Here is a 21508-nt window from a genome sequence, read left to right on the forward strand (position 1 = left end):
CAGATCTCTCCAGAGATGTTCAATCGGGTTCAAATCTGGGCTCTGGCTGGGCCACTCAAGGACATTGACAGAGTTGTCCGGAGCCACTCCTTTGTTATCTCGGCTGTGTGCTTAGGGTCATTGTCCTGTTGGAAGTTGAACCTTTGCCCCAGTCTGAGGTCCAGAGCGGGTTTTCATCAAGGATGTCTCTGTACATTGCTGCATTCATCTTTCCCTCGATCCTGACTAGTCTCCCAGTTCCTGCCGCCAAAAAACATCCCCACAGCATGATGCTGCCACCACCATGCTTCACTGTAGGGATGGTATTGGCCAGGTGATGAGCAGTGCCTGGTTTCCTCCAGACATGACGCTTGCCATTCAGGCCAAAGAGACCAGAGAATTTAGTTTCTCATGGTCTGAGAGTCCTTCAGGTGCCTTTTGGCAAACTCCAGGCGGGCTGTCATGTGCCTTTTACTGAGGAGTGGCTTCCGTCTGGCCACTCTACCATACAGACCTGATTGGTGGAGTGCTGCAGAGATGGTTGTTCTTCTGGAAGGTTCTCCTCTCTCCACAGAGAAATGCTGGAGCTCTGTCAGAGTGACCATCGGGTTCTTGGTCACCTCCCTGACTAAGGCCTTTCTCCCCCGATCGCTCAGTTTGGCCGGGCGGCCAGCTCTAGGAAGAGTCCTGGTGGTTCCAAACTTCTTCCATTTACAGATGATGGAAGCCACTGTGCTCATTGGGACCTTCAATGCTGCAGACATTTTTCTGTACCCTTCCCCAGATCTGTGCCTCGATACAATCCTGTCTCGGAGGTCTACAGACAATTCCTTGGACTTCATGGCTTGGTTTGTGCTCTGACATGCACTGTTAACTGTGGGACCTTATATAGACAGGTGTGTGCCTTTCCAAATCATGTCCAATCAACTGAATTTACCACAGGTGGACTCCAATCAAGTTGTAGAAACATCTCAAGGATGATCAGTGGAAACAGGATGCACCTGAGCTCAATTTTGAGTGTCATGGCAAAGGCTGTGAATACTTATGTACATGTGATTTTTTTCGTTTTTTATTTTTAACAACTTTGCAAAGATTTCAAACAAACTTCTTTCACATTGTCATTATGGGGTATTGTTTGTAGAATTTTGAGGAAAATAATGAATTTAATCCATTTTGGAATAAAGCTGTAGCATAACAAAATGTGGAAAAAGTGAAGCGCTGTGAATACTTTCCGGAGAAATAAGTTTATTGGTTAAGTTCATTCTATTTGAACACCAAGTTAAGTGAACTTAATTGCCCAAGTTTTGGAGACACCATTACTCAATTCAATTAAGTGAATGAGTTTACTCAATCAAGTTAATCAAGTAGAGTCAACTCATTAGGGTTTTCAGTGTGTTATTTGAAGCAGACAGTCATTATTATCAATACGTAGTTTCACAGTAATCGAATGTAACACTTGCAAGTCTCATCACAATACAGCTCTTTCACCATTGTGCCTATGAGCAGGTGTATCACTCCAGTTTGCCATAGGGGCCTCTGGTGTGCAAATGAGTAATTGAGATGCATCTATATAACATAGAAAAGCGACAAGGAATATGTGCCTTGGCTGGAGAGTTCTAACTTTATTCTAAAGAGTGGTGTCACTTTAAAAAGTTTTTTGATGTTGTGTGACCACTGGACACACTGTCAAATCAAGAGCAGAATGAAACACAGCACATAACTGATATGCAGTATTGCTGTATGCAAAAGATCACAAGATCTGAGCACTGAGATGGATGATTATTTGATTGCGGTTATTATGAATGATAGACCAGGTTTTAATAGTGGAGAGCGGAAATGTGGAAAGGTCTTACTAGAAAAAAGGAAATTATGATCCAACGTGAATTTTCTTGATAAAAAAATATGATCTTGCCGGTAACGTGATGTAAAATGGCTAGAAATAGCATTTTAGCTTAACGTAAAGCTGACAATTTACACAAGGTTTATTTCAATTTCTTCTGCTCCAAACTTACTTCAAACGTACTTCTCTATCTGCTCGTATGAATGTAGCACATCATAAGAAAGTGTTTCACCGCTGTTCAAATGCACTTTGGATCGCATCATTTATATGTATAAATGTTTTCCATCTGAAAGGACTAAATATTGAATGAAACAAATGACAATAATATATGCAAAGTAATCTCTTCAGTAATCAAAATACTTTTTGAATGTAACTGTATTCTAAATACCAATGATATAAATTGTAACTGTAGTGGAATACAGTTACTTATATTTTGTATTTTAAATACGTATTCCCGTTACATGTATTTCGTTACTCCCCAACACTGATTATGACATCCTAAGTGTGTTTGATCAGTTGCAGAGGTCAGTCCTGCAGCATACAGCTGACACATTTGCCATTTGTTTATAGTTCCAGCAGGTCGACGTTTTCATGCTGGAATGCAGAGGGAGAAGCTGCAGAGAGAAAGTCACATTTGTTTGCTACTTTGTTTGACTGTTTATTTCTCTGTAATGTTGCATGTATTCCAACATTTTAAGGGTCTTGAATGTTCTGAGTGTTGTGCCTCCTACCCTCTTAGGCTTTACTTTAACCAAGTTCTATTAGGGTGGCACACCGGGTTCAAGTAATGTGTCTTCCGACTAAAAATATTATTACCCTTCTCTGATACCACTACTGAGATATTTACTTAGGGAAAGTAATCCAAAGTATTTATTTATAATAAAGTATTAAGGTAGATATAAAATAATAACGCAATATAATATTTAAGGTATAAACAATTACGTTATATTTACTCTGTTACTGTGTGATGTTACTTTGTGAATAAATTCAAATATGCTTCAACACATACATTTACAGAATTCTTATGTGCAGAATACACTGAATAAACTCAGATGTGTCTCAATGTATACACTTAAACCAAACCTCAGTATAAAATTCACATTTTAGATTTTAGACATTCACAGTAAATGCAAACTGTGTTTTACAGTATAAACTCTTCTCAAAATAAACGTATCCCAGTATAACCTTATCAATTGTAGTGCAAATGACACTGAGTATAACATATATTACAGAATTTATTCATCTTTATAATGTTAGTTAATAAAAATACAATTGTTTATTGTTAATTCATGTTAACTAATGTTAACAAATCGAACCTTATTGTAAAGTGTTACCGAAACATTTGAAAAAACCTGATTTCCTCACGCTTTAAGTAAACTGAGATCCAATGAAAAGAACACAATCTTACCTTTTCTCAAGTTACTGCACTATCTACAGGTGAAGTAGTGATGGCGGTACTCGCTGCTTGAAAACGAACATTATTATAGCAATATACCATTTGGTGGCACTAGTGGCACCGAAATGACAGTACACACACCTTTAAAGGGATAGTTCAGCCAAAATAAAAATTCTCTCATCATTTACTCACCCTCATGCTGTTCTTAGAAGTGTATGCTATTTTTCTTCTTCTGAAGAACATAAAGATTTATAGAAGAATATCTCAGCTCTGTAGGTTCATAGAAAGCAAGTGAATGGTGACCAAACCGTTGAAGCTCCAAAAAGCACATAAAGTAATCCATACGACTCAAGGGGTTAAATTCATGTCTTTAGAAGTGATACGATAGATGTGGGTGATATTCAATATTTAAGCCCTTTTTAACTAAGTCAGTCATTTATATGCTGATTTCCTTGAAAGGGACGTGGATGCAGCACCATTCAAACAGCAATAGTTTTCAGTTACAGATGCCATTGTAGAAATTCACTATTCACAGTCAGCCAGGATTAATGTAGTCCTTGATTGAGTGTCCAATAACAGGGCAGCTACTGAGGTTAAGCGAATAGTAATTGACTGGTCATGTGATTCTAACATGGCAGCCCCAATGAGGGCACCCTCTCCATGTAAGAATAAAACTGCCTTTATAAGGTTTCTGATATGAGTTTTCATCTCATGTGAGTACTCATGACTTAATACATATGTTTCAAAATCTCTATTCATTTCTTAAGGAGTTAAAGTTTTTTTAACTAACATAAACAACAAACTGGCCTCATACATTGGCAGCTGAAAGCCATGATGATGAGGAAAACTGTAATTCATTAAAATCCAGTTCTGAGACATTTGGCAATAAAAAAAGAAGAAACAGTTTGATGGAGAATGTTAAACTACTCTTTATTCAATGCAGTATCAGGTGACTTCTCTGAACCAGAACACACAAAGGACAGAATGCACATCGGGTATGTACAAGAAGAGACGCTTAGCATACCTTCATGGGTGAAAAATAAAACATGAACAAAAACGGTATTTATGAAAACAGGTAAATTACTGTCAAAGACATTTAAGTAATAGTAATGTTTCAGGTGTTTGTTTTGCTGTTGCGTTGACTCTTATGGCTAACAACAGCTCTGAATCATATAGTTTGTACTGATGTGTTTATATAACTTTATTTTCCTTTTCATTTCATGTACTGTATCTCATATTCATCTAAAATATGAGTTAACATGCTTAGAAAACAGTGAAGCAATACGGCTGCTAACATTACAGGGTATGCAAGGATGCATACTTTAAAAACATATACAGTACTTTAAGTTTAAAAAAGTTTTTAGTGCTACATGAAATAACTCCCTTTAAGTGCTGCTGAAAGTATTCTACAGCTACAAAGACCCTAGCCCCCCTAAAAAACACATCATAGCCAATAAGTAGCTAATACTGTTGACTCATGACATTAATATTCCCAATAAAAAAGAAGAAAAATATATACATCCCTAAAACAAAGATATTTGTCGGACATCCGACAAAGTCCTTTGGAAAAGTCACATTTTTTAAAGTTTAAAGTATATATATATATATATATATATATATATATATATATATATATATATATATATATATATATAAAGAAAAACAATGCCAAAAACACATTAAAAAAAATAAAATAAAAACCCTGCTGTCACAGTGAGCACTGAATTAGAGCAGCTAAAATTCAAGCTGAACACTAGACATCTTTCCCTTTGCCAAGCATACATTAAAAATGAAACATGATTATTTTAATACAACTTACTACCCTTGTGATCGAGTACCTTCATATAATGTCATATTCTTTTTCAATATTCATACAATATATAAATGTTGGACCATTACCATTTTCAGTAACACTTTACAATATATATATATATATTCTTAATATTGGTTAAGGTTCATTTCAGAATGTAATTAGTACATAATGTATTACCTAATGTTAACTTAAACAACTTTTAATATTAAATATGTATTATTATAGGTTGAAATTAACATAAACCAAGCTGTAAAAGAATTGTTCATTGTTAGTTCACGTTAAGTAATGCTGTTAACTAATGTTAACAAATAAAACCTTATTGCAAAGTGTTACCCAATTTTCAGTAACACTTTCCACATGTTAACATTAGTTAACAACATTAGTTAACATGAACTAACAATGAACAATACTTCAACAGCATTTAGTAATCTTGGTTCATGTTAATTTCAACATATACTAATACATTTTTAAAATATACACTACCGGTCAAAAGTTTTGAAACACTTGACTGTTTCTCATGATCTTAAAAATCTTTTGATTTGAAGGCGTATGCTTAAATGTTTGACATTAGTTTTGTAGACAAAAATATAATTGTGCCACCATATTCATTTATTTAATTATGAATCTAAAATTTTATTAAAAAAAAAAAAAAAAAGTTTTTGAAATTGATGACTTGGACCAAATAATAAAGAAAAGCAGCCAATAAGTGCCCAACATAGATGGGAACTCCTTCAATACTGTTTAAAAAGCATCCCAGGGTGATATCTCAAGAAGTTGGTTGAGAAAATGTCAAGAGTACATGTCTGCAAATTCTAGGCAAAGGGTGACTACTTTGAAGATGCTAAAATATAACACAGTTTTGATTTATTTTGGATTTTGTTTAGTCACAACATAATTCCCATAGTTCCATTTATGTTATTCCATAGATTTGATGACTTTACTATTATTCTAAAATTATAATAAAGAATGAGTGTGTTTCAAACCTTTTGACTGGTAGTGTATATGTTAACATTAATGCATTCTAAACTACTGCAATGTGTAATTTTATTAACTAACATGAACACAGATTAATAATACTGTAAAAAAATATATTGTTCATTGTAATTTCATGATACCTAATGCATTTACTAATGTTAACAAATGGAACCTTATAAAGTGCTACCCAGTATTCTAACAGCTGGTTTAGTTACAAAAAAATAAAATAAAAATAAAATAAAAAATAAATCAGGGTAACACTTTAAATTAACGTTGCAAAGTAAAATTATTTAATGCAATTTTTTAACATAAACCAACAATGAACAATACTTTTAAAACATTTACTGATCTTCGTTAATGTTAATTTAGACCTTTTCAACCAAAAATTGCATTATGAACAAACATGAACTAACAACAAACAATAGAATAATTTTTTTTTTTTTTTACATGAACCAAAATCAATAAAAATCAATAAAAAAAGATTATTCATCATCCACTTTATGATACCTATTGTAGGGATCGTTCACCCTACATCCACCACAATTTACTACTATATATTTTCTCCATAGAATGAATGGTGACGGAGGCTAACATTCTGCCTAACATCTCCTTTTGTGTTCCACAGAAGAAAGTTGGGTTTGGTCATATGGGTTTGGAACAACATGAGGGGGAGTAAATAATGACAACATTTTCATTTTTGGGTGAAGAACTAATGTTAACGTGTAGAAGCTTATCGATAAATGTCTTACCAAAATCAATTTGAAGGGCTCAGAAGACAAACAATACAAATTGTTGTTCAGCAAAGCGTAAAAATGGAAACAGATGAGGTGGGAAATATTTTTTCAACAGCACTTTAGGGAGGCATAAAAGCAGATTCAGAACTGTAATTAGACAAAACTACAAACAGTGGTCACATCAACCTCAGTTGTACACCTACACTAACACTAGGGGACGCTAAAGCTGACTTGATCAAGAAAAACAACAAGAAATAGACATTATTCATGCTGACACCATCTTTAATTTATAATGGGAATGACAATGAGGCTGTAAGGGATAGACTTACAGTCTCTACAATGGCACAAATGTTGTAAAGCTGTATAAAGCTCTTAGATCACATCTGATTTTCTACAACTCATGTTGTCTGGAGTTCTTTGTATACTGAATGTTCTTGGACAGATATTTTATCAATGTTTTGTCCGTGGAACAATCCAAAAACACTTTAAACTGCAGTACAGCCCACTGAAGAGACTGTAAGTAGACTGTAGTCTATCCCTCACAGCGTCGTTGTCGTTCCCATTAAAAAATCAAAGATGGCGCTAGCATGAATAAGGTCACAGAAGTACCCTAAAGAAAGTCTTCATATCTTTTTTAGTGTCCTTGTAATGTTAATTTCCTGACAGTTCAAATGATTCAAGTGTCATAGTATTTTCAGTCACTCGTTCCCACTAAATGTCAACATGAATAATACAAAGGAGGTAATTTCGAGAATTCAGATGGTGCTAAATAATGACGTCTTCCTTTCGGCTGGAATTTTCGGTCAGCCGATTTCTCCTTTTAGTTTTCCACGGAAGAAAGTCATACGGGTTTGGAATGACATGATGGTGAGTAAATGATTTTCAGTTTTGGGTGAACTATTCCTTTAAGAACCTTATTATCAGTTTCTTTGTTCGTGCTCTTTTTTGTTGCATTTTCGTTTAGCAAACGGTTAAAAAGTCAGCATACAGTACTTATAAAGAGATCACTGTCAGCATGCTCACACACACACTCGCACAAAAAAATTATTTACGACTTTGCGTGTTGAGAAACAGTAAATTTGTAGAGTTTGGCGAAGTACAGAGTGACTATTTCACAGGAAGGAGGAAGACGAGCAGATGGAGGAGATGAAATGGAGCGAGCATATCACTGTCAAAAGCTGTCTAAAATCAAGTGGTACACAGCAGCATACAGGTTTAAGCATTCAACATATCCACCCAATACTGAGGGAAAAGGCAAATGTCATTAGCATATATTTCACATACAGCCTACAGAATGTACACAAGCCTTGGAAATCTGTCCATGCGACTGAACCAGCCAATCAGAGACCAGCTTTCCTGTATCTCACACTTCCTACTCAGTTCACCTGGACACTGGCCAACTTTTGTGCCTGTATACCAGGTACTGATGGGCATTTGTCGCCAGGCAGGGGCCAAAACGGTAGGGGCCAACTCTTCTGTTGGTATGGTTAGAAAAGAAGCAGTGGCTACAATGTACAGATTTCCTTAAAAAATTTCAAAGTTGACATGTGAAAACATATTGTAGGTGTAACTGTTTATATAAGGGTATATGTAGTATATAGAATTATCAAATGTCATCGCAGACAGTCCTGAGCGATGCTTTTGAGCCCTCGTATACAGTCATTTAAAGCTAATAAATAAAAATAAGAATAAAAACAGACAACGAGACAAGGCTGGGGGAAGGTTTGGTGGATGCATCCATCATATCATGAGCTTTAGGTTTCATTTTAGCCACGCCCCTGACTCCGGGGAGTGGGCGTAGTTAATAAGCAGCAGCGTGTAATTGGACTGTTGTCAGTAGAATGGGGTTCAAGTTGAAGGATTCAAGCCGGCAGAGGCTGCATTGGTGTGTGGACCACGATCGCCACTGTTGGCACCTGGAACAAAACATAGGTAGACAGTAAGTGAAGGTTAAAATTCACATTAAAGGGTGGGCGAAGTGAAAGCGAGACCAACCTGTTACAGCCGAGGCGGACTGAGTGTTGTTTTCCGCCTGGTTATGAGCATGTGCAGGGATGAGTACGGAGGCCAGCGAGGGGTTACCAGACAACTCTGATGAACAGATCCAACAGACATTATGGTAATACAAGACTAGTTAACTTTGGAAAGCTTAGGGGCTGCAAAGCAGTATTATATTTGGGGATAGTTCACCCAAAAATGAAAATTCTCTCATCATTTACTCACCCTCATGCCATCCCAGATGTGTATGACTTTCTTTCTTCTACTCAACACAACTGAAGATTTTTAGAAGAATAATTCAGCTCTGTAGGTCCATACAATGCAAGTGAATGGTGATCAGACATTTGTAGCTCCAAAAATCACATAAAGGAAACCATAATCCATAAGACTCCAGTGGTTAAATCCATGTCTTCAGAAGTGATATAACAGGTGTGGGTGAGAAAAAGATAAAAAATGTAAGTCCTTTTTTTTACTCTAAATCTCCACTTTCACTTTTACATCTGAAAGTCACATGTGGTGCCTGTTTATTTTCACTTTCACATCTGAACAAGTGGAGATTTAGAGTAAAAAATGACATAAATATTGTTTTGTCTCTCACCCACACCAGTTATTTAGCTTCTGAAGACATGGATTTAAATACACCTTCTTTCAATTAGTTGGTTTTATGTAATTCAATTGTGGACATCGGTTCCACACAATGAAAATGAGTTTCCTTAATATAAAATGTAAATGTAGGCTTTACTCAAATATTTTGTGTTGAATAAACCCAAAGGAATTGAGTTAACCTCACTTAAATTTGATTTGTCCAAATAACTCCAATGAATTTTGCAGCTTGCTATGAGCTAGCAACAATACATATTAGCATATTATACATATCTTTTTGTTTACTTTAACAAAGATGGTGCTGCTGAAGGTTTACACTGATCCTCAATCAGCCTTTATGCTGATGATCCCTCAGTATTTGCTGCATGACCAAAGCAAAACACATTGCTATATTAAGGATGGTAAATCACCTATCCTCAATCTAACCATTAGCTCCACAATGGAAACCACCAAAAAAATCCACCAACACAGAAACTTCTCTTACATAACAGAACTTTAAACACTAACAAGTCTCCTACTTGTTTCATTTCACATTAAAATAACACTTCATTTCAAAATGTACTCTCCCAATCCAGTCCCATGCAAAGCATACTGGGTAATGCAAATTCCCTGCCCGGTTTCAGCAATACTTTGATGCAACAAATATTATTCACATTGTTCCAACACAACTGGATTAAGTAAACATATGTAGATGGATTGTACACAATGAAATGAAGTTAAGACCAAATGCTAAAGAAATATGATGGATTAACTCATTTTAATTAATTAAGCAAGCAGAAACAATTATGTTGAGTTAACACAATCCATTAGAAGTCTGAATCCATTTAATCATTTCATACCATTGTAATCATATCACTTTTTAATGATTGGGTTGAATTTTACTTGGACTTTATGCAATATGGTGATGTTCTCATCTCAAACATAAATGTATTGAGTTGATTTTAAGTGTACTGGTTTAGTATTTTCAGTAGAGCTGCTTTCCATTTTATTTCAGTGTACTGGAGTCATATGGATTACTTCTATGTTTCCTTTGTGATTCTTGGATCTACAAAGGACTGATTACCATTCACTTGCATTGTATGGACCTACAGAGCTGAGATATATTTCAAAAAATCTTCGTTTGTGTTCTGCAGAATAAAGAAATTCATATATATGTGGGATGGCATGAGGGTGAGTAAATGATGAGAGAATTTTCATTTTTGGGTGAACTATTCCTTTAATAATGACACAGGGTTTCATAGATACACTTTAAATCTTAATCTTAGCACTGAATTTTATTTAGTTATTTGTTAATGTATTTTCCTTTCTGTGTTGAAGGATACATTTATCAAAATCATCCGATTTGATTGCTGATTGGATTTTCTAGAGTTTCGTATTACTTAAAATGCACATTAAGGTGATGTAAAAATTTTTTTCGTAAAACAATTAGGGGTTTTGACCATTTGCTCGTGTTATGAGTGTGCGATAGCTTGATTTGACTGGCCCAATGAAAGGTCAGACTTTGGCCCACAATCCTTCAAACATAGCCCCTTGACATTCAGAAGTGTTTAACCCACAGCTGGTCGTTAAATAGGGTCCTCACAATTTGCCAGAACAGTTTTGAGAGCAGGCGCTGCTCAAGTATGCGGAGGCTGGCGGCATATGGGCATCGCAGCCATTTCAGCCCTGATTATATCAGATATTACACTGACTCGACGGCATCTCCTGGCAGTCTTTAATAAAACGAGGTTGCCGTGGCAGCCACGTCATTGCTGCTCCCGATTGCTGGAGCGATCTCGTCATTAGTGACCCCGGCGGTCCAGCTTTTTAAGTCTAGAAACGGCCCTGGCCTGCTCCATCATGACAAGGCGGCTTCCTCAAGATAATGCTCATGACATTGTGAATGGAAACGTGCAACAATTAGTATTTTCTTTAGTTGAATTTTTAGAAATGTGCTTAAAAATGCTAAAAAGTTCAATGGAAACCCAGCTATTGATATACTGGCTACCTAGTAAACACCATGAGAGTTCAACGTCACACACACCATAAACATCTTTAAACACAAGAGAGATATTTTTAATGCTAGTACAAAAATGTTTTTTAGTATGACTTGTTCACCCACTTTAGTGTATTGTTGCTAGGTAACATAAATCAATAAGTAGCATTAGTGAGAAGACATCACAACATCATTATTGCAGGATAACCTTTTTTTTTTTGTACAGTATTATTAATGGAATAGTTCACCCCAAAAATGATAATTTGCTCATCATTTACTCACCCTTATGTCGTCTCAAACTCATATGACTTTGTTTCTTCCGTGGAACACAAAGATATTGTAATTGAGATTTGATGATGTCTGTTTGTCCATACAATGCAAGTGAATGGCGACCAAATTTTCAAGCTCCAATAATGACATAAGTGCAGCATAAAGGTAATCCATAAGACTCCAGTGGTTTAATCAATGTCTTCTGAAGCGATCCAATTAGTTTTGGGTGAGAACAGACCAAAATTTAAAAACTTTTTCACTGTCCATCTTGCCACTGCAGTCTCTAGGCACGATAATGACTTTAAGCTTGTGATCGCCAATGAAACTGCAGATGTTAAGATTTATGGTGAAAAAAAGGAGTTATATTATGATCTGGTCAGAAGACATGAATTAAATCACTGGAGTCATTTGAATTACTTTTATGCTGCATTTATGTGCTTTCTGGAGCTTCAAAGTTTTGGTTCCCATTCACTTGCACTTTATGGGCAAACAGATATCATGTCTCGATTAAAATATCTTTGTTGGTGTTCCAGGGAAGAAAGAAAGTCTTACGAGTTTGAGAAGACATAAGGGTGATGAGAGAATTGTTATTTTTGGGTGAAATATTTCTTTAACACACGACTCGTGCTGTGATGAGTGACTGAGAGGGCACGTGAGCGCAACTGAGATTTATATTTTATATTTATAAATTAATTTGTTACATCCGTTTGCAGTTTATTTTCCTCTGTTGCTGTACAGCCATTTACCAATACAGAGAAATACTGTAAACACTTTTGAAAATGGACACCTCTCAGTGGGTATGTAACATACCCTGTGTAGTGAAATTAAACAGCACAGGCCTCTCTCTTCCGTTTGGGAGCTTGAGGGTGGGCTCTCGGATCTCATCGAAGAAAGTGTGAGCACAGGCCTCGAGAGGAGTGAGACGGGCCGTGGGTGTGTACTCCAACAACCGGGAACACAAAGCTATCGCCTCCGGAGGGGTGCGGGGCCGGAAAACCTAACACGTGGACAACAAGTCAGGTTTTTTATGTTTTTCACAAATGTTACTATTTTGCACAGTCAAGGCCTTGAACATACACCAACACAAACATGTGAACTGCCGATATAAATGAGGACTCATAGTTTCAAACATGTCACAAAGGAGCAATTGAAGATGACCAGTGTCTAGCGCATGGAAAATAACGATTAAAAATAGCATAGAATGACTATAAAACACGTTCTGTGTGAACGGCCCCTTAAGCACACGAATACGCTCATGCTAACCTTAGTCCATGGATGTGCCTTAATCTGTGGAAACTTGAACTCTGTGTAATTTGGGTTCATCTCCCGGATCTGTTCTCGTGTAGGAGTGCCCAGCACCTGAAGGAAAAGATTTACATAATCAAACACAGCTCACCTCATTCACACTACTTTATTTTCAAATTGTAATTTATTCTGTTGCAATTACTAGCCTAGAGGAGTCATTTTAAAGGAACAAAGTGATTTTAAAGGAATAGTTCACTCAAAATGAAAAGTCTGCCATCATTAACTCACCACCTTCATGCTGTTCCAAAACCATATGGCTTTCTTTCTTTCTAATGGAACACAAAATATACAATTTTGCTCACACTGTTCTTTTCCATACAATAAAAGCATATAGTGACAAAAAAGCATATTCAATCTGCATATTCAAACATGACACCATTTTTTCTCATGTACTTTGCAAAAGATTGCAGCATGGCAAGTTTAAATATGCGCATGCGCAAATGAGGTTTGAGGGCTAAGGCGGAGGGGAAGATTTTCAGTTAATAATGACTTTAATTAAGCTATCGGAACATTGCACATGAGATGTATGAACTACCTTTATGGTGCTTATTTTGTTATTTTTGGAGCTTATTAGCCCCTGTTATATGCTTTCATTGTATGGAAAAGCAGCATGAACATTCTTCAAAAATATTTTATATTTGATGGGAGAACAAATGTCATACGGGTGGATATGTAAATCATGAATTGAAATTTTTGGGTGAATTATTCTTTTAAGAAGTGCGTTTAGGCTTTTCCTGAGGGGAAAAAAATGCTTCTCCACAAAGAAAAATAGCTTTACTTTGCATTACTCAAACATAAACAACCTAAAAGAAAAGTTTTTCATGTGTTGTTTTTGTGTGTGTGTGTGTGTGTGTGATGAGGTCTGAGTGGGTGGAGAAACTTCAGCACTAATGAGAAAAGAAGCAATCAACAAATTCAATTTTTCTCTCCTCATCTTCACCTTGTCTAATTGAAGATGTCATGTGTCCACACACACACACCCTCTTCCATACCTTAATGATTTCAACTAGCTGATCCACACCACTGTCACCAGGAAAAATAGGCTGCCCTAACAGCAGCTCTGCCAGTACACAGCCAGCTGACCAAATGTCTGTAGAGTAACAAAGGAAAACAATGAATATTAGAGCAATTTGCACATATTCCTATAGAGCCAAACAAAGAACTTATTACGCAGAACAAATATACTGTATATATATATATATATATATAGTATATATATATATATATATATATATATATATATATATATATATATACACACACATGTTTATATATGGGGCATTTTTTACCTTTATTAGGGCATATGGTTTCTCTTTAGGTCCTCATTTTTATCGTCATAAACTAACGTTCCCAGAACATTCTGGGAACCAAAAATGGTTAGCTAGGAAGATATACAGTATATCAAATGTTACAAATAAAAAAAGAAAAAGGAAAAAAAGAACTAATTTTTTGCCCCCACATTTTCAGTTTATGAGGCATTTTTATCACTTTTAGTGGCAATTTTGCCCCGAGCCCTCATTAATTTTGATAGATGCTATTTACACTAAGCATCTTCTTTGCACTAAGTGCAAATAGTGTTAGATGCTATTTGCACTCCGATGCAGATGGTGGCAGATACTACAGTATATTTACACCCCTAATTAAATACTGACATACAGTCTAGGGGCATCACTGCAGTGTGTTTATAGTGTTCATTTAGAGTCCCACAGACACCCTACACCAGGGGTCCCCAAACTACAGCCCACAGGCCGAATAAGACCTTCATCTACTGCGTAATTTGCAAAAGTGGACAATGAACAAATTTGAAATATTTTTTTTGGTAAACTGATTAAAAAGTAACATTTCTTGTTAGACAATTGAAAAACATATAAAGAAAGTTCTGTTGAAATAACTGCATGGCACTGGATCTGTTTTTAGAGTTAGAAGTAGTATACCAATATTGGTAGTTTGGTTTATAATGAGTTAGTATGAGCATACCAATGCTGGATGTGTAGTCTGTGGCCCCAAAGATGAGCTCTGGGGCTCTGTAGTACCGCGAGCAGATGTAAGAAACATTAGGCTCACCACGGACCAGCTGCTTGGCACTACAGGAGACACAAAGAAAGACAAAGAGATAATGAGAAATGTAATTTCCAAGGCGAGTCTTATGCTTATAGGAGCAATAATCATAATGATCCTCATCAACATCAGCGGCTGTACTGTACTGTACTGTACTGTAACAGCTGAATAATAATTAGTCCTATGTTTAGCAAAATTTTGTTCTGAGGAACAAAAACACCCTTTTTTGAAATCATCCAAATCCTCAAAGCAGTATAATCAAACAAGTCTAGAATTAGATCAGAAAGCTCAAAGCAATATGTGTCAGATGGATGGATTTTACTTTTACACATGAAACCTGTTAAACTGCCTTATAATTAACAGATTTCCAGTAAAGGTACAGGTCACACAAGCTTTCTTTAATCAACGGCTTTCCGTTTTATGTACGCACTGTCACACACCACAACCAAATGGCTGTCATTTACCTGAAATTACCTTTAACCAGCTGTCCCAGAAATACAGTAGGTTTTCTAGCTAGCTAAATCAAGATAATAGATTTTTGACTTTCACATCGCATAGGCCTGTAAATAAACTCTAAAGGTTCAGTCACACTATATGTATGCAAATGCTGGTGACCGCAAACTCGAGCTCATACAAAATATTTTTGCATAGCTACCGCTACAGACAAAAGTTAAAGTTTGGTGAACTCTTGCCTACGAATTCTTTTGACAAGATAACATGTGACTAATGGAATACATATTTCAAAGCTGCATGCTTTTGTTGTTGAAGGAAAGTGAGAAGATGGTAAGTTTTAACATTTTGAATATAATCTTTTTATGTTGGCTTGACAAAGCCAACATACTGTTATTCTACAAACATGGTCCTTAACATTTCTGACTAACTCATTCTAGAGCTTTCAAGCTACATCCACCAAACTCAGCACAGACCTTTAGACTGTTCTGACTCGGGTTGCTATGACTTTTTTAACTGATCAGAATTATGGCTTTCGCACAGCGGGCGACAAACAATTCCCAAAATCACATAGACTTAAGATGCATCCCAAACTGCACACTTCTGCACTATTCTATGCCATTTTGTAGTGTAAGTAGTGCAAGTAGTACGTTTACACTGAAAATGCAACAAAAAGAAGTGTAATTTAAGTACCCGGATGATGCACTTTTTCAACCGTCAAAACGGAGTGTGGAATATTGGACACTTCATGCACTCAGTGCACGTGGCTTGCCGTACATAGCAGAAGGGGCGGAGTTACCTGGCTGCGCTGCTGGTCTGACAAAACAATTGTAAATAATGAAGAATGTAGCAGCTGGCGAAGCTTCAGTGGATTCAGCACCTTGCAAATGTGAGTTGAATGCTTTACCATCACCCCAAGCTGTGTGAATATGTATGTTGTTTAAGATACAAGTGTTGAAGCTAGAAAGACTTTGGTTGAATTGATGTTTGCTAAGCTGCTAAAGCTAGTGGCAACACATCACGTGCGTTTGAAACATCACTTCCGTCAGCTGTTAAATGGCAAATACCCATGTAGTAAAAAAACCTTAAGTGTTCCATTTGGGACGATACTACACTTTGAAAATTCATACACTACATGGCTGAGTGCATAGCACATTTTGTTAGTGCATAGTGTATAGTGTCGGTTGGGACCCAGCTTTACATTAACAGAATGTTCAAATAGGCCAAGACTATTCAAACGCAAACTGTCAAAAAAGTAAACAAGGCCTTTAAACTGTTTTATCTGTCTCTCTCGCTCGCTCTCTTTCTAGCCTTTCTTTCTCTCTCTCTCTCAGAGCTATCCGTTAGCATCCCCATTCATCTTTATGACTGTGCTCAGCTAGCGCATGGTTCCCAGAAAGCTAGCGAAATGGAGGCTGACATCTTTCGTCATGGGTGCTCAGTTCGTGACTGATCATTCGTCAATGGGAATAGATAGGGAAAAATATAAATCAATTTCATGTTTTTAAGAGCCCTTCAAAAACAATGTCACCGGATGACGATGTGCTATAATGTAATGAAATAATTTAAACTGAAATGGTTCTTGGAAAAAAATCTATTTTGTCATAAAATACGCCTACTTTTGAATGGCTGTCTATGGAGAAACATGCTTTTTGCCATCGGGTGGTGTAGTTCCAGCATCTACCAGCAGGCACTGTCTGTTTGTCTGTCTTAGTGTTAAACTTTCAGACAAGGATTTGTTAAGCCAAAAAAAAGTTTGTCTTTACCTATTTAGTTTAATATTAAAACCAGAAGCTCTCACACATGACATCATATCCTGTCTGTTGCGGTGTCCAAAATAATTGCGTGACCAACCCTTAACAGAATTTTGCGACTGCTTAAAACTCTTAAGCCTAAAGGTTAAAGGTCCACACATACCGTACTGTAATAGTGACAGAATTTGCACTTTGGCATACGGAGAACCAAAGTATCCACAGTTTTCCTGACTAACCACTGGGCGCCACCATGATGATTTTAAATGCTGCTGGACTGTTTATTGGTTATGATCTCCATAAGAAGAAAGATAAAAACTACCAATACGAGCATTCCAGTCAGAGAACAGCAATCATTTAAAGTTTTAGTTGGAGTAAAAATGAGTTCAAGCTCAACTTGTGCAGGTGTTGGCTGTCATAACAACTTGGAGTAGTTAATGATATTAACATAACTCACCTACGTTATAGCCTCAAGTCATGTTCCCAATAGTTAAACTTTGACAGGTGAGGCACTATCAAAATATCAGTCTAACCTGCGCTCAAACATTTAATATTTAATGTTACCTTTGTTTCGCACATAGCATCAACAGAACTTTTCATAATATGTTACAAATCCTTCAACTCGCAAATTGCTGGAGTTGATTGGCAGAATAAAAGGTTTTGTCTCTAAATTTATAGCAACGACTATATGTGTGGAAGAGAATTTCCCCGTCTCACCTTCCGAAGTCACAAAGCTTGAGTACAGCTGTCTCTGGATCGAGCAGAAGATTTTGAGGCTTGATGTCTCGATGACAGATCCCGTATGAGTGGATGTACGCCAAGCTACGAAACAACTGGTACATATACAGCTGAGAATACAAACACAAACAATGACTTTATGTGAATAGATGACAATGGGTGAACCAGCAAGAAAACAAGAATTAACTAGCCAGGACCAGAATGAATATAGCTGATATTTCCTGGTTTTTTCAGCAGGGAATAATGTCAGAATGTATTAAGAGTCTGTTACCTTCACATAGACCATGGGCAGATTCTGCTTGGCTCTGCTGTAGTGTCTGGCCACTCTGTACACGTTCTCAGGCACGTAATCCATGACCAGGTTCAGATAAACCTCATCCTTCTGTGTGTGGAAAAAAGAGAGACTTCATCAGTGATTTTTTCAAACTTTAAGATGGATAAGTGTTTGCCATCAGAACAAATAAATTCTGGTGTCAGAGCCATTTTTATATACTTTATATCCATGAAATAGGGAAGAATGGGGCTAGTTGTCACACTTTTTACTCCAGTTTTGTTATTTACTTTGGCAACAAAATTTCAATGTTCTCACTTTGCATGGTAAAACAAACAAGTGACAGCCAGTGCTGAAGCATTTTACCAATCAGAGATTAGCACAATTAATTCTGATACAAAGTAATGGCCAGCATCATCCAACTACTGCGACCATGTTAAAATACAATTATATGTTATAAATTCTGAATCTATTTACTGATTACCATTGTACCATGTCTGCCAACCATGCTGAGTGGTCCAAACATCATCTGCAGCCTGAAACTGAACTTTTGACCGCAAGTTTGGGGTGAATGCACTTGGCTGCATAGGAAAGCTATAGAATGCTCCCTATTTAGTGAATGACTGCTGTCTGTCTGCACTGGTCTCAGAACAGTTCGAAATGCACCTTATTTTTTTATCCTAACTCCATATAAAGCCACTGAAAGCAACATTTTTAGCTTTTGGATGAACTCATTGATTCTCAATGTGACAATGCACAGTGAATGCAGGATTTATAAGGGAAAAATTGCCCTATAGTCCATGTTCTTGTTTATTGTGTTTAACAGCGTGCCGTTTCACGATAAATCTCTAAAATTTACTAAATGGCAAATTGGATGAAACTAGAGACCCAAGTCTTTTGACTCAAACAGGTTTGAATGCAAAAGCTTAATTAGGTTTCTTCCTAGATGTAGTTTTGTTGGCATTTCTCCCAAAGACAAACTTCGCTGAGATCGGCGCCATGTTGTATTGTCACATGGTGCATCAAAAGTTTAACCCTTTAATGACAGTTCAGAGTGTTCTGAGATGAGATCAGTCAGTTTAAATTCAATTCAATTAAATAATGCATAGCATATAGCGAAGACACAGTCCATGCATGAGGACGTGGGGTCAGCTATTCAGCTAAATTTAAACGGTAAAACAAATGAGGCACAAAACGATTCATGAAACAACACAAATGGAAAAGGTATCGTACAAAACTAGCAGTTTGTCTGACATGCTCTGATGTTGGCTTGACAAAGCCATGTCGGATGGATGGATGGATAAAGAAAGAAAGAAAGAAAGAAAACAAGGTGTGGTCTGTCTAAAGGAGAAAGGGGGGCTGATACTCTCTCTCTCTCTCTCTCTCTCTCTCTGTCTCTCTGTCTCTCTCTCCTGCCCCCCAGAGATTTAAACTTCTTAATTTTGCTTGCAATTAACCTGCCAATGACAGAGTCAACTCTTGCCTCACAACAGTGATATCAGCTCAATTATTCTGTTGTTGGCTGCATGTTTGTTTTGTAGTGACTGGTTGTTCACATGCAAATACACACACATCCTTAGATAAAAGAGGCTGTTAAATGACAAATATTAATGTCAATGTTCCACATTCATTGGTGGTATATGATGAGGGCTGCAAGTGCTTTTACACTGGTAATGACCGAAGACAAGACTGAGTTCATTAAATGGATAGTTTTGGTCCTAAATGCTAATTGATCAGTACAGCGTTCCAGTCTTGTTAAACTTCACAATATAGTAACAGCAGCAACGTGAAACACCTGTTCATCTAGCTACTGTGTATTTCACTGCACAGCACCCATAAAGGCCAACTACTAACCTTAGTATACAAAACCGGGACTATATCTTCTAGTGGAAGGATGTCACTTAATGTACAGTATTTGCTAAGTAAAATAATGTTTAATGAAAATGTGTGCCCTTAATATTATAACCATCTCAAAGCTGTGCTATATTGTGAACATACTGTGTCCCTTTAGCCATGACTGTATATCTATAATATACAGTGCATCCGGAAAGTATTCACAGCGCTTCACTTTTTCCACATTTTGTTATGCTACAGCCTTATTCCAAAATGGATTACATTCATTATTTTCCTCAAAATTCTACAAACAATACCCCATAATGACAACGTGAAAGAAGTTTGTTTGAAATCTTTGCAAATTTATTAAAACTAAAAAACTAAAAAAATCACATGTACATAAGTATTCACAGCCTTTGCCATGACACTCAAAATTGAGTTCAGGTGCATCCTGTTACCACTGATTATCCTTGAGATATTTCTACAACTTGATTGGAGCCCACCTGTGATAAATTCAGTTGATTGGATATGATTTGGAAAGGCACACACCTGTCTATATAAGGTCCCACAGTTAAGAGTGCATGTCAGAGCACAAACCAAGCCATGAAGTCCAAGGAATTGTCTGTAGAGCTCCGAGACAGGATTGTATCAAGGCACAGATCTGGGGAAGGGTACAGAAAACTTTCTGCAGCATTGAAGGTCCCAATGAGCACAATGGCCTCCATCATCCGTAAATGGAAGAAGTTTGGAACCACCAGGACTCTTCCTAGAGCTGGCCGCCTGGCCAAACTGAGTGATCGGGGGAGAAGGGCCTTAGTCAGGGAGGTGACCAAGAACCCAATGGTCACTCTGACAGAGCTCCAGCATTTCTCTGTGGAGAGAGGAGAACCTTCCAGAAGAACAACCATCTCTGCAGCACTCCACCAATCAGGCCTGTATGGTAGAGTGGCCAGACGGAAGCCACTCCTCAGTAAATGGCACATGACAGCCTGCCTGGAGTTTGCCAAAAGGCACCTGAAGGACTCTCAGACCATGAGAAACAAAGATTGAACTCTTTGGCCTGAATGGCAAGCATTCCTCATGTCTGGAGGAAACCAGGCACCGCTCATCACCTGGCCAATACCATCCCTACAGTGAAGCATGGTGGTGGCAGCATCATGCTGTGGGGATGTTTTTCAGCAGCAGGAACTGGGAGACTAGTCAGGATTGAGGGAAAGATGAATGCAGCAATGTACAGAGACATCCTTGATGAAAACCTGCTCCAGAGCGCTCTGGACCTCAGACTGGGGCGAAGGTTCATCTTCCAACAGGACAACGACCCTAAGCACACAGCCAAGATAACAAAGGAGTGGCTACGGGACAACTCTGTGAATGTCCTTGAGTGGCCCAGCCAGAGCCCAGACTTTAACCCGATTGAACATCTCTGAAGAGATCTGAAAATGGCTGTGCACCGACGTTCCCCATCCAACCTGATGGAGCTTGAGAGGTTCTGCAAAGAAGAATGGGAGGAACTGCCCAA

At 37.3% G+C, this 21508-nt stretch overlaps 1 protein-coding gene across 1 annotated transcript in view; it reads right to left on the minus strand.

The window, feature by feature from the left end:
• Nucleotides 1-4127: 4127 nt before the first annotated feature.
• Nucleotides 4128-21508, minus strand: part of LOC127445310 (glycogen synthase kinase-3 beta-like) — a 45070-nt gene continuing 27689 nt past the window's right edge. The window contains exons 4-11 of the mRNA XM_051705299.1: nt 18157-18267; nt 17865-17995; nt 14866-14972; nt 13881-13978; nt 12847-12942; nt 12394-12580; nt 8733-8828; nt 4128-8653 (exon numbers count right to left, since the gene is read on the minus strand). Coding sequence (XP_051561259.1) covers nt 8586-8653; nt 8733-8828; nt 12394-12580; nt 12847-12942; nt 13881-13978; nt 14866-14972; nt 17865-17995; nt 18157-18267 — 894 coding nt within the window. The 3' untranslated portion in view covers nt 4128-8585. The remainder of the gene's footprint in view (nt 8654-8732; nt 8829-12393; nt 12581-12846; nt 12943-13880; nt 13979-14865; nt 14973-17864; nt 17996-18156; nt 18268-21508) is intronic.

Source organism: Myxocyprinus asiaticus, chromosome 8, assembly GCF_019703515.2.
Source record: "Myxocyprinus asiaticus isolate MX2 ecotype Aquarium Trade chromosome 8, UBuf_Myxa_2, whole genome shotgun sequence".
NCBI classification, from domain to species: Eukaryota; Metazoa; Chordata; class Actinopteri; order Cypriniformes; family Catostomidae; genus Myxocyprinus; species Myxocyprinus asiaticus.